Source organism: Oncorhynchus gorbuscha, linkage group LG02, assembly GCF_021184085.1.
Source record: "Oncorhynchus gorbuscha isolate QuinsamMale2020 ecotype Even-year linkage group LG02, OgorEven_v1.0, whole genome shotgun sequence".
NCBI lineage: Eukaryota > Metazoa > Chordata > Actinopteri > Salmoniformes > Salmonidae > Oncorhynchus > Oncorhynchus gorbuscha.
In genome coordinates, this window is record NC_060174.1 from 9,442,228 (window position 1) to 9,455,155 (window position 12,928).

General features: G+C 42.6%; 1 protein-coding gene across 1 annotated transcript; it reads left to right on the forward strand.

Moving 5' to 3' along the window:
• Positions 1 to 1,333: 1,333 nt before the first annotated feature.
• On the forward strand, positions 1,334 to 12,848 carry LOC123995590 (5-hydroxytryptamine receptor 3A-like). Its single transcript, XM_046299220.1, has 8 exons — positions 1,334 to 1,542; positions 1,652 to 1,696; positions 1,790 to 1,899; positions 3,865 to 4,034; positions 5,905 to 6,065; positions 6,278 to 6,488; positions 11,663 to 11,971; positions 12,342 to 12,848. Exons 1-8 carry the CDS (start codon positions 1,441 to 1,443, stop codon positions 12,563 to 12,565), a joined length of 1,332 nt encoding a protein of 443 aa, XP_046155176.1. The 5' UTR covers positions 1,334 to 1,440; the 3' UTR covers positions 12,566 to 12,848.
• The last annotated feature ends 80 nt before the right edge of the window (positions 12,849 to 12,928 follow it).

The window sequence follows — 12,928 nt, forward strand, 5'->3', positions numbered from 1 at the left end:
GCTGTGGCTACTCTCACCTGGAAAGTTCTGTTTTTTTATTTTCAAAACTGGTTGAAGGGCTATTTTTAGGCACTATGAGTGTGATACATTACACAGTAAATGAGAATCATTGCCTCCAGATAAATTAATTCGATTTAAAAAAATAATTTATGCCATTTTTGATTTGACATTTTTTGGAGGGTCCAGTGCAAAATAAAATACTTGTGTAAACACCCCCCAAAATCTCTAGATAACATCCTGAGTGCCAATATATCTGATCGCATCGGTACGTGCTATTGATGCTTATTAATCCAATGACATATGCACAGGGAAAATACATTGAGTGGACAAAACAATATGAACACCTGCTCTTTCCATGACACAGGCTGATCTGGTGAATCCAGGTGAAAGCCACGATCCCTTCTGGATGTCAGATCCTCTTCAATCAGTGTAGATAAAGGGGAGGAGACAGGTTCAAGTAGGATTAAGCCTTGAGACATGGATTCCACATTCAGAAGGTGAATGGGAAAGACAAAAGATTTAAGTGCCTGGTTTGTGTCAGGAACTGCAACACTGCTGGGGTTTCTCACGCTAAACAGTTTCCCGTGTGTATCAAGAATGGTCAACCACCAAAAAAGGACATCCAGAAAATTTGACACAATTGTGGGAAGCATTGGAGTCAACATGGGTCAGCATCCCTGTGGAATGCTTTCGACACCTTGTAGAGTCCATGTCCCAACGAATTGAGGCTGTTCTGATGGGAAAAGGCGGGGTGCAACTCAATATTAGGAAGGTGTTCTTCCTGTTTTGTCCACTCAGTGTAAGTTTAGATGTTCCACATCTACGCATTTACATAAAAGTGACCTGTTTAACATTGGTTCCCTCTATCCCTGTGACTAATGTCTTTTTCATTTGTCCTTCTGGTTTGTTTTAAGGTATAATGTTTTGTTCAGAGTAATGTTTGTTGGTTACATTTCTTTTTCTAAATGTCCCTCTAAAAATACCTTATTACAAACGTGAATGACGACTTTTTGAGAAATTGAATGTTTTAAATTACTGAGAATTATCACTTTTGACAAATAATGTAGGTATGTATGGTAGCCTACAGTTTTAGCTGAATGGTGAGGTTTGACCAACTTGACACAATGTAGTATACCATGTTGCATTATATGAGTTTGGGCAGTTTTGAAAGTTTGGAGGTTGCTAATGTCCCCTACTTATGAATAACCTTGTCCTTATTGATTTAGTTCCATTGATACTATAGCATTTAATCCTATGGATGGGCTCCTTCTACCATCTCTCTTTTCTGTCTCTTTTTTTAGTTTTCTCTTTTTCTCTTTCCTTTTGCTCTCGGCCGCTCTCACTCTCTCTCTCTCTGTATCTCCTCTATGCCATGAAGTATATTTATGCCAGTGCGATTTGACCTGTAAAGAGGGCCACAGCGGTCCAACCTACGAGTCGATGCAGACTGTGTTTGACCGCATATCCTTCAGACCGGCAGTCAACCTGAGCAATCCCACCATAACAAACATCTCCTTCACCCTGTATGCTGTCCTGGGCGTGGTGAGTGTTGAACGGTGTAAGGCCACAATGTTCCTCTTTGCATAGGGTCCATTCATTCAATTCATTCGTTACTAACAATTATCCACTTTCTTGCTTGGTCTTATTTCAGAATGAGAAGACCCAGATCCTCACTACCTTCCTGTGGTTGAGATTGGTGAATGTCAAGAGATCTTCCTATTTTATTTTGCCAATAGTTTGTAGTGGTATAAGCTTCCCTAAGCCTAATTCTTTACTGGGTCCTTTTTAGTACTGGCACCATCAGTTCCTGGTTTGGGACTCTGATGCTTGTGGCGGCGTCACCAGGATTTCTCTGCCAGTCAAAGAGCTCTGGGTGCCTGACATCATCGTGTATGAGTTGTGAGTGTCCGAAAAAAACTCACTTTGTTTTACTCATCTATACGCCTATCTTCATGTCCTGTATAAAACTTGGGGTCAACCAACTCTCCTCTATCACTGTTCCTTCTCTCCTCTATCACATGACCTTCTCTCCTCTATCATATGACCTTCTCTCCTCTATCACTGTTCCTTCTCTCATCTATCACATGACCTTCTCTCCTCTATCACATGTCCTTCTCTCCTCTATCACATGTCCTTCACTGTTGACGTTGAGACTGGTGTTCTTATATCCTCTATCACATGACCTTCTCTCATCTATCACATGTCCTTCTCTCCTCTATCACTGTTCCTTCTCTCATCTATCACATGACCTTCTCTCCTCTATCACTGTTCCTTCTCTTCTCTATCACATGACCTTCTCTCTTCTATCACATGTTCTTCTCTCCTCTATCACATGTCCTTCACTGTTGACGTTGAGACTGGTGTTCTTATATCCTCTATCACATGTCCTTCTCTCCTCTATCACTGTTCCTTCTCTCATCTATCACTGTTCATTCTCTCATCTATCACATGATCTTCTCTCCTCTATCACTGTTCCTTCTCTCATCTATCACATGACCTTCTCTCATCTATCACATGACCTTCTCATCTATCACATGACCTTCTCATCTATCACATGACCTTCTCATCTATCACATGACCTTCTCTCCTCTGTCACATGTCCTTCTCTCCTCTATCACATGTGCTTCACTGTTGACGTTGAGACTGGTGTTTTGCGGGTACTATTTAATGAAGCTGCCAGTTGAGGTCTTGTGATGCATCTGTTTCTCAAACTAGACACTCTAATGTAATTGTCCTCTTGTTCAGTTGTGCACCGGGTCCTCCCACTCCTCTTTCTATTCTGGTTAGAGCCAATTTGCACTGTTCTGTGAAGGGAGTAGTACACAGTGTTGTACCAGAACTTCAGTTTCTTGGCAATTTCTCTCATGGAATAGCCTTCATTTCTCAGACCAACAATAGACTGATGAGTTTCAGAAGAAACTTTGTTGTTTCTGGCCATTTTGAGCCTGTAATCGAATCCACAAATGCTGATGCTCCAGATACTCAACTAGTCTAAAGAAGGACAGTTTTATTGCTTCTTTAATCAGGACAACAGTTTTCAGCTGTGCTAATGTAATTGCAAAAGTGTTTTCTAATTATCAATTAGGCTTTTAAAATGATAAACTTGGATTAGCTAATACAATGTGCCATTGGAACACAGGAGTGATGGTTACTGATAATGGGCCTCTGTACACCTATGTAGATATTCCATTAAAAATCAGCCGTTTCCAGCTACAACAGTCATTTACAACATTAACAATGTCTACACTGTATTTCTGATCAATTTTATGTTATTTTAATGGACAAAAAATGTTGCTTTTCTTTCAAAAACAAGGACATTTCTAAGTGACCTAAAACTTTTGAACTGTAGTGTATATTGTTCCAAAATACTTTAGAGAGCTGTATTTTCTATTGGCAAATTGCAAAAAAAACTTTCATATTAGATTTTTTTTTATAGCAGTTCACAATTTTGTGCCCCCCTCTCACCCCAAATGTTCGGCATCGGTATCAGAAGTCCCAAAAAATAAATAATTAACAAGGCTAAATTAGGGGGTCTAGCTCATTCAAATAATATCCAGTGTACTTTTGCAAGTGTTCATTTAAAAAAAAAAAATTTTTTTTTACATTTTAGTCACTTCTGCAGACACTCTGCATTCAACTAGATTAACAACCATCTGTCACAGTCATAGCAAGTCAAAAGGTTCTGTAACCTTTACTGAAAACACTGTTGTAAAAGGGCTACATGCAAATGTATTTTTTGTACATTTAAAATACCAATTTCATGTATTATAACTAAACACAATCTTTGCTAGAGTTAATTTTATGTTGATACATTGGTCTTTAGGGTATTTTTGATGCATCTTTGCCTCCCTCTCTGTCTCTCAGTGTGGACGACGACGTGTCACAGCAATGCCCCTACGTCTACGTCAACCACACAGGACACATCCGCTGGGACAGGATGCTGCGCCTCGTCAGCGCCTGCAACCTGGAAATCTTCAGCTTCCCCTTCGATGTGCAGAACTGCTCCTTTACCTTCGGCTCCTACATGCACACCAGTAACTAACTCTACTGTGATAGGCTACTGCATGCACACCAGTAACTATCATAGTGGAGTTAGGCTACTGCATGGACACCAGTAACTATCATAGTGGCGTTAGGCTACTGCATGGACACCAGTAACTATCATAGTGGAGTTAGGCTACTGCATGGACACCAGTAACTATCATAGTGGAGTTAGGCTACTGCATGGACACCAGAGTGGAGTTAGGTTACTGCATGGACACCAGTAACTATCATAGTGGCGTTAGGCTACTGCATGGACACCAGTAACTATCATAGTGGCGTTAGGCTACTGCATGGACACCAGTAACTATCATAGTGGCGTTAGGCTACTGCATGGACACCAGTAACTATCATAGTGGAGTTAGGCTACTGCATGGACACCAGTAACTATCATAGTGGAGTTAGGTTACTGCATGGACACCAGTAACTATCATAGTGGAGTTAGGCTACTGCATGGACACCAGTAACTATCATGGACACCAGTAACTATCATAGTGGTTAGGCTACTGCATGGACACCAGTAACTATCATAGTGGCGTTAGGCTACTGCATGGACACCAGTAACTACCATAGTGGAGTTAGGCTTTACTGTAACTACCACAGTGGAGTTAGTTACTGGTGTGCTATCATAGTGCGGTAGCCTAACTCCACTATGATAGTTACTGGTGTGCATGCGGTAGCCTAACTCCACTATGATAGTTACTGGTGTCCATGCAGTAGCCTAACTCCACTATGATAGTTACTGGTGTCCATGCAGTAACCTAACTCCACTATGATAGTTACTGGTGTCCATGCATTAGCCTAACTCCACTATGATAGTTACTGGTGTCCATGCAGTAGCCTAACTCCACTATGATAGTTACTGGTGTCCATGCAGTAGCCTAACTCCACTATGATAGTTACTGGTGTGCATGCGGTAGCCTAACTCCACTATGATAGTTACTGGTGTCCATGCAGTAGCCTGACCACACTATGATAGGCTACTGCAAGCACACCAGTAATTAACTACACTGAGTGAACAAAACATTACGAACAACTTTCTAATATTGAGTTGCACCCCATTTTGCCCTCAGAACAGCATCAATTCATTGGGACATGGACTCTACAAGGTGTCAAAAGCGTTCCCCAGGGATGCTGGCCCATGTTGACTCCAATGCTTCCAACAGTTGTACCAAGTTGTCTGGATGTCCCCTGGGTGGTGGACCAATCTTGATACACACAGGAATCTATTCAGTGTGAAAAACCCAGCATCATTGCGGTTCTTGACACAAACCAGTGCGCCTGGCACCTACTACCATACCCAGTTCAAGGGCACTTAAATCTTTTATATTGCCCATTCACCCTCTGAATGGCACACATACACAATCCATGCCTCAATGATCCTTCTTTTACATTTACATTTAAGTAATTTAGCAGACGCTCTTATCCAGAGCGACTTACAAATTGGTGCATTCACCTTATGACATTAACTGGTCTCTTCCCCGACATCTACACTGATTGAAATGGATTTAACAAGTGACATCAATAAGGGATAATAGGTCAGTCTACGTCAAGGAAAGAGCAGATGTTCCTACAGCGCAGTGGTACAGCGGTCTATAAGACACTGCATCTCAGTACTACAGACCCTGGTTCCATTCCAGGGCTGTATCACAGCAGTCTAAGACACTGCATCTCAGTACTAGTGGAGTCACTACCCCCAGCTACAAATATCCTATAATACCCCGGCTACTAATATCCCCCCAGCTACTAATATCCAAATATATATATAAACCCTTTTCTCTCTCAATTATCGTACATATTGCCAAAGCCTACTTTGGCAATGGAAAAGGAATGACACCCCCCCCCCCCCCCTCTCCCCATTAGTAAAGGATGTGAGGTTGACTCCAGCCCTGTCCTTTGAGGAGATGTCGGGGAACTCGAAACAGTACCTGGAGGCTAGTGGGGAGTGGGAGCTGGTCAACATCTATGGAGAGGCGTCTGTCCTCAAGTTTGGCATCGACGAATGGGACATCATCACTTTCTGGGTGAGAGAGATAGACAGGGAGACGGGGAGATGGGGAGGGAGAGAGAGACCTGCTAAGACAGGAATACATGCACTTTTCATGGGTTAGACTTTTTTTCTATAAGCACCAACAGAGGTTGTGGTACAGTAAAAATACTCACTGTATCTGCTGTCTCTCTGCTCTCCAATATGTCTCCTAATACATCTGCTGTACTTGCTTCATCTCACCACCAGGTGGTGATAAAGCGCAGGCCAGTGCTCTACGTGGTCAACCTGCTCATCCCCAGTTCCTTCCTCATGCTCATCGACATCCTCTCCTTCTACCTGCCCCCTCACAGCGTGGACCGCGCCTCCTTCAAGATGACCCTAATTTTGGGCTACACCGTCTTCCTGCTCATCATGAACGACCTGCTGCCCAGCACGGCCAACGGCACCCCCCTCATAGGTCAGCGTCCTGTTCATAAGTGCACACAAAGATGCTAGGGTTGTGGGTTCGATTCCCACGGGGGACCAGTACGAAAATGTATGCACTCAGTATTGTAAGTTTCTCTGAATAAGTACGTGTGCTAAAATGTAAAAGGAATTAATTAATTCACATTGAAATAAATTACATTTGCAAAGTATTTCAAGAAACTGAAAAACAAGCAACTATTTGTATATCAGATTAACTGTTTTGTACAGACTCAAGTTACAAATGCTGGTAATCACTCAAATAGCTTTCGTTTTTTTAAATCACATAAGTAGTGCACTGTGGCTTTGCTGGTCAAGAATTATAGAGGTTTTCAGCGCGCTGAAATACCTCGAACATGTAATGTTGCAATGGTAAAAAGTTTAATTCCTACAACTTTCACTGACAAGATCATTTTGCCTACTCTTAATTCTTGACTATTATGTTGGCATGCATAACCTTGTTAAACGGGATCGAGTGACGAGTGTATTGACACAACGGTAGGATTGTAAAAAAAATCCGCGTTCAACCGGAATCATGCTGTAAGATTCTATCACATTATTCAAAATACCAGAATTGGTTAAAAAAAAAACTATAAATCGTTTCAATAGCCCAATTTATATGCATGCCCCAAAACAACAGAAGATTGATCAAATTAAACTACCGTTAATCAAAACACTTATCACTCCCGTTCAACAACTCTAAATCGCGTTGGGATGCGCTCCCAACGGGAAACTTGAAATAACATGATATAGGTTAATGAAATAATCGAAAAACAAATATTTTATTATTTATTAGCCTCGTGGTTATAAGTATTTAGGCATATCATGTAAATTAGACCTTGTGAAATCGTTGTAAAAAGCGCAAAAGTTACTGATGGATGTGTCTAGGTTATTTATGGATTGATCATATAGCAATATCAATGCATTCTTTCAACAACTCCAAAGCAATAGCCTGTCTTTGGCGCAGCAACCGCTTGCTCATTCTATAATCAAGTCTTAACTGGTTTGGACAGCTCGTGAGGTATCCTAAATATCTGTCGACAAGGTGGAACTCTTCTGACTAAATAGGTTTCATGCATAGCTTTGGTTTTAACCCATAAGTGTCAGTGTAAAAATTATTGGTCACTAAATCCGGCTTGAAGTACCATGTAAAAAACTATTGGTCACTAAATCCGGAGAAATGACAGACCATGTCAAAAACTGTTTTTTTTTTTTTTTTCTTTCTTCTAGCTAAATCCAGCTAGAAAGACCATGTAAACACATTTGGCTGGTTGCCCTCACCCTTCTGAGTGGTTGGCTGTGAATACCCTCACCCACTATAAGTATGCAATATACATATTTATACAACAGGCGGGTCTAATCCTGAGTGCTGATTGATTAAAACCACATTCATTACGTTAAAATGCCTATTTACTCAGTTCCATCTGACTGCGCATTCCACTGTCTCATCAGCCAGGATATTTATCAACCTTTTTTTTGTACCCCCTTTTATTCCCCAGTTTTAAATATTGTCTCATCGCTGCAACTCCCCAATGGGCTCGGGAGAGGCGATGGTGGAGTCATGCGTCCTCTGAAACATGACCCGCTCAACCACGCTTCTTAACATTTCTAGCGCAGGCGTTTCCGCTAGCGACCCACCTCGACAACATCCGGTGAAATCACAGAGCGCCAAATTCAAACTACAGAAATATAAATATTTAACATTCATGAAAATACACGTGTAATAAAGCTTAACTTCTTGTTAATTCAGCCACTGTGTCATATTTCAAAGGCTTTACGGCGAAAGCACACCATGCGATTATCCGAGTACAGCACCCCGTATACAGAACCATGAACAAAAAAAAATTCAACCAGGCAGGTGCGACACGAAAGTCAGAAATAGCGATATAATAAATTCCTTACCTTTGAAGATCTTCTTCTGTTGGCACTCCAAAAGGTCCCAGATACGTCACAAATAGTCCTTTTGTTCGATAAAGTCCTTTTTTATATCAATAAAAACTCCGTTTAGCTGGCTCGCTTCAGTAAATAATCCACCGGTTTCCCTCCTTCAAAATGCATACAAAATTAATCCCAAACGTTACCAATAAACGTATCCAAACAAGTCAACAAGGTTTATAACCAAAGCTTAGGTACCCTAATACATAACTAAATGATCAAATTTAAGACGGAGAATAGTATGTTCATTACCGGAGATAAATAACAAAGAACGTGCTTTCCTCCACGCGCATGGAAACACTACAGCCAAAATGGGAGCCACCTAGAATAACTACAACTTCTGGCTCATTTTTCCAAATACCAGCCTGAAACTCTTTCTAAAGACTGTTGACATCTAGTGGAAGCCCTAGGAACTGCAATCTGGGAGGTTTTCGCCTTATAATAAAAGTGACAGCCATTGAAAACAGTGGTAGGCTGAAAATGTTTTTTTTTGGGATGGTTTGTCTTTGGGGTTTTGCCTGCCATATCAGTTCTGTTATACTCACAGACATTACTTTAACAGTTTTAGAGTGTTTTCTATCCAAATCTACCAATTATATGCCTATCCTAGCTTCCGGGCCTGAGTAAAAGGCCGTTTACTGTGGACACGCTTTTCATCCGGATGTCAAAATACTGCCCCCTACCCCAAAGAGATTTTAAGGGGATCGTCGTCCAGTCAACAGGACAGTTGTAAATCATGCAACACCTTGTGTCAGGATGGCAGATTTTAGAGAAAAAAACAGATGTCGGTACATATAACTGTCTTATATCGGCTGAAAACTTAAATTCTTGTTAATATAACTGCAATGTCCAATTTACAGTAGCTATTACTGCAAAAAAAATGCCATGCTATTGTTTGAGGAGAGCTCCTAACAAAACACTTTTTTCTCCGCGATAGGTTTGATAAATGCACCTCCGAAAGTGAAATAAATGGCAAATGGCATTACACTTACAACTTGTCTATAAACACAGCATCAATATAAACATATACTTAAACATTCACTTCTTGGAGAGAGAGAAACGAATTACTTGTATTGACAAAGGATCAAGATTTATGACACCATCTCTCTCCAGCCTTGTGTGAGAATCTGCCAGGCTGAGATCTTATCAGATCTGCCCTGGAGCCACAGAGTCGCAAATTACTCTGTTCATGAGCAAGCTCCAAGAACCGTCTGGGATGACTGTGGGATGACTGTGGGATGACTCTGGGATGACTCTGGGATGACTCTAGAAGCTCGCCCCATGGCAGCACAATAAAACACCTTAATAAAGGCCACTATGGAAAACGCTGCGGTGGCGTGTGCATGCAAAAAGACTATGTTTACCAATACAGCAATTCAACTTCTGCAAAAGTATTTGTGCAACCAATGCAATAATAACACTTCTGACAGTAAGGAATAATAGGAACATATGATAAACAATTTGTTAACGCAGCATTGGCAACTCTTAACATTAAAGAATAGTAAACAACCATAACAGTAGAATATATGTCTGAAAGCTATCAAAGTAACATGAAGTAATGATAGGTCATTACACAGTATGTACAAAGCCCAATAAAACTTTCCTGCAACTTACATTGATGCACCGTGACATTCAGAAATTGGTGTTACTGTTGACAATTTTAAAAAAACGTCTTCAGAAATGTGCATCTTCTCCCTTCCCGACGACGATAACACTCTGACCTGAGTAGGCAGGTGTTCGTGTCCAGATGAGCATTTCCAAGCGCTCTGATTGGTTAGGAATGGCAGGGCTATAATAGGTGAGGAATAACTAAGGTAGGCCGAGCAGCCAAACTAACGGGATTTAAGGGAAACTGAAGAGACTGTGAGGGGAAGTTACGTCGAGAGGAGAGGAGTAGTACTGCCTTTTCTACAGTAGGAGTAAAATGTCTCTATTATCAGCACTTACGACCAAATGTATACTTCGAGACGCTTTGTGGATACGCTATGATACGGCCCCTGGTCTACCTGTTAGACACGGAGCACTGAGGTCTATGATAAGTGTTGTGGGTTAGACACGGAGCACTGAGGTCTATGATCAGTGTTGTGGGTTAGACACGGAGCACTGAGGTCTATGATCAGTGTTGTGGGTTAGACATGGAGCACTGAGGTCTATGATCAGTGTTGTGGGTTAGACATAGAGCACTGAGGTCTATGATCAGTGTTGTGGGTTAGACATGGAGCACTGAGGTCTATGATCAGTGTTGTGGGTTAGACACGGAGCACTGAGGTCTATGATCAGTTTTGTGGGTTAGACACGGAGCACTGAGGTCTATGATCAGTGTTGTGGGTTAGACACGGAGCACTGAGGTCTATGATCAGTGTTGTGGGTTAGACACGGAGCACTGAGGTCTATGATAAGTGTTGTGGGTTAGACACGGAGCACTGAGGTCTATGATAAGTGTTGTGGGTTAGACACGGAGCACTGAGGTCTATGATCAGTGTTGTGGGTTAGACACGGAGCACTGAGGTCTATGATCAGTGTTGTGGGTTAGACACGGAGCACTGAGGTCTATGATCAGTGTTGTGGGTTAGACACGGAGCACTGAGGTCTATGATCAGTGTTGTGGGTTAGACACGGAGCACTGAGGTCTATGATCAGTGTTGTGGGTTAGACACGGAGCACTGAGGTCTATGATCAGTGTTGTGGGTTAGACACGGAGCACTGAGGTCTATGATCAGTGTTGTGGGTTAGACACGGAGCACTGAGGTCTATGATCAGTGTTGTGGGTTAGACACGGAGCACTGAGGTCTATGATCAGTGTTGTGGGTTAGACACGGAGCACTGAGGTCTATGATAAGTGTTGTGGGTTAGACACGGAGCAACAAAATAAACAAAACACTGTGTCCCACACTGGAGGCTGTTGAAGGGAGGATGGCTCATAATAACTGCTGGAACGGAGTCAATGGAATGACATCAAACACCTGGAAACCATGTGTTGGCTACCATTCCACCTATTCCACTCCAGCCATTACCACAAGCCTGTCCTCCCCAATTAAAGTGCCACCATCCTCCTGTGGTGTCCCTCCCTACTAATTGGGGGCAATGCCATTGCACTCCAGGTACTTCTGGGAGTGAACCCGAAGTCCTCTGAAAATAAATGGCACATCTCAATTAATCTCATCTCCTAAATTGGAAGAGAATTTAACCCACCTAACCCTGTAGTGTCCCTGCTATCCCCCCCCCCCCTCTCAGGAATTTACTTTTCAGTGTGTCTGGCTCTCATGGTCATCAGCCTGTTGGAGACAGTCGTCATCACTAATGTGCTCCATTCCAACTCCAAGAAGTACCGCGAGGTGCCCCACTGGGTCCGTGTGGTCATCCTGAAGCACATCGCCCGTGTGATCTGCTACCAGTGGCCCGAGGAGCTTGTTCAACCCTCAGCCTCCAGAGGATCCACCCAGGATGACAAGACAGACAGACCAAACCCCAGAAGCCCTCCCTGGGTCCTTGCACCAGCCAACCCTGTGCACATCCCTGCCCAGCACACTACAAGCACCATTGGTGAGGAGCCATTCGCGGGTAGATTTGATTAGCAGACATGAAACTGTTATAAAGTAATAGTTTGGGATAATTTCCATTTCAACCTTCAAGTCAATTTAAAAAGTTCACAATTTAAATAATTTCCGGAATTTAAATTGACTGGGTTACCAGGGAACTGCCCCAATCCCTTCTATATAAGAAAATAGCATATTACCAGAAAGCTTAACACTTTCTTAGGTAATATGCTTAACCCTGTAGGTAATATGTTATTGTGAACATGTGCCAGCTCAAACATGATCAACTGCGTATTGAGCATCCAGTCTTGCTGACCAATAGCAATGTTTCAGCACCATAGGCTAAGCATCTGTGTTCATCCCTTTGTTGTTTTTAGGTCCTGGGGTGGTGTCCTCTGTGCCTGAGCTGCGTCAGATCTGCCAGGACCTGAGTGACTTGCGTGCCCACCTAACGTCGATGCAGAAGGAGGGCGTGCTTCAGGAACAGTGGTGCCACGTAGGCTACGTGCTGGACTTCCTGCTCTTCCGTATCTACCTCCTCCTCATCTCCTGCTACGCCATGGTCATTATCTGTATGTGGTGCATCTGGATCAACCAATGAGAGACCAAAAGAGTGCATTTGTTTTAGCTTGCCCATTCCATTGGTCTGAAAGTGACATCTCAGATCACCTCAGGCAGTGGGGCGAACTAAAACAAATGCACCCAGAGAGAGAATAAATAAGGGGGGGTGGAAAAGAGTGAGACCAATGTACCATAATTCTCTGCTTTTTTTTAAATGTAGTTTTAATTTCGTGAAAAATCAAGTTTACATATTTATTAGGCCACCTGCCGCCCCCCTCTAACCACTAGGCCACCTGCCGCCCCCCTCTAACCACTAGGCCACCTGCCGCCCCCTCTAACCACTAGGCCACCTGCCGCCCCCTCTAACCACTAGGCCACCTGCCGCCCCCTCTAACCACTAGGC

Excerpts from the sequence above, each read along its gene's own strand:
- LOC123995590 (XM_046299220.1), top strand. The coding sequence starts at position 1,441 with ATGCAGACTGTGTTTGACCGCATATCCTTCAGACCGGCAGTCAACCTG. Across the intron at positions 1,900-3,864 it reads GACATCATCGTGTATGAGTT|TGTGGACGACGACGTGTCAC; the intron begins GTGAGTGTCCGA and ends TCTGTCTCTCAG. Across the intron at positions 4,035-5,904 it reads CGGCTCCTACATGCACACCA|TAAAGGATGTGAGGTTGACT; the intron begins GTAACTAACTCT and ends TCTCCCCATTAG.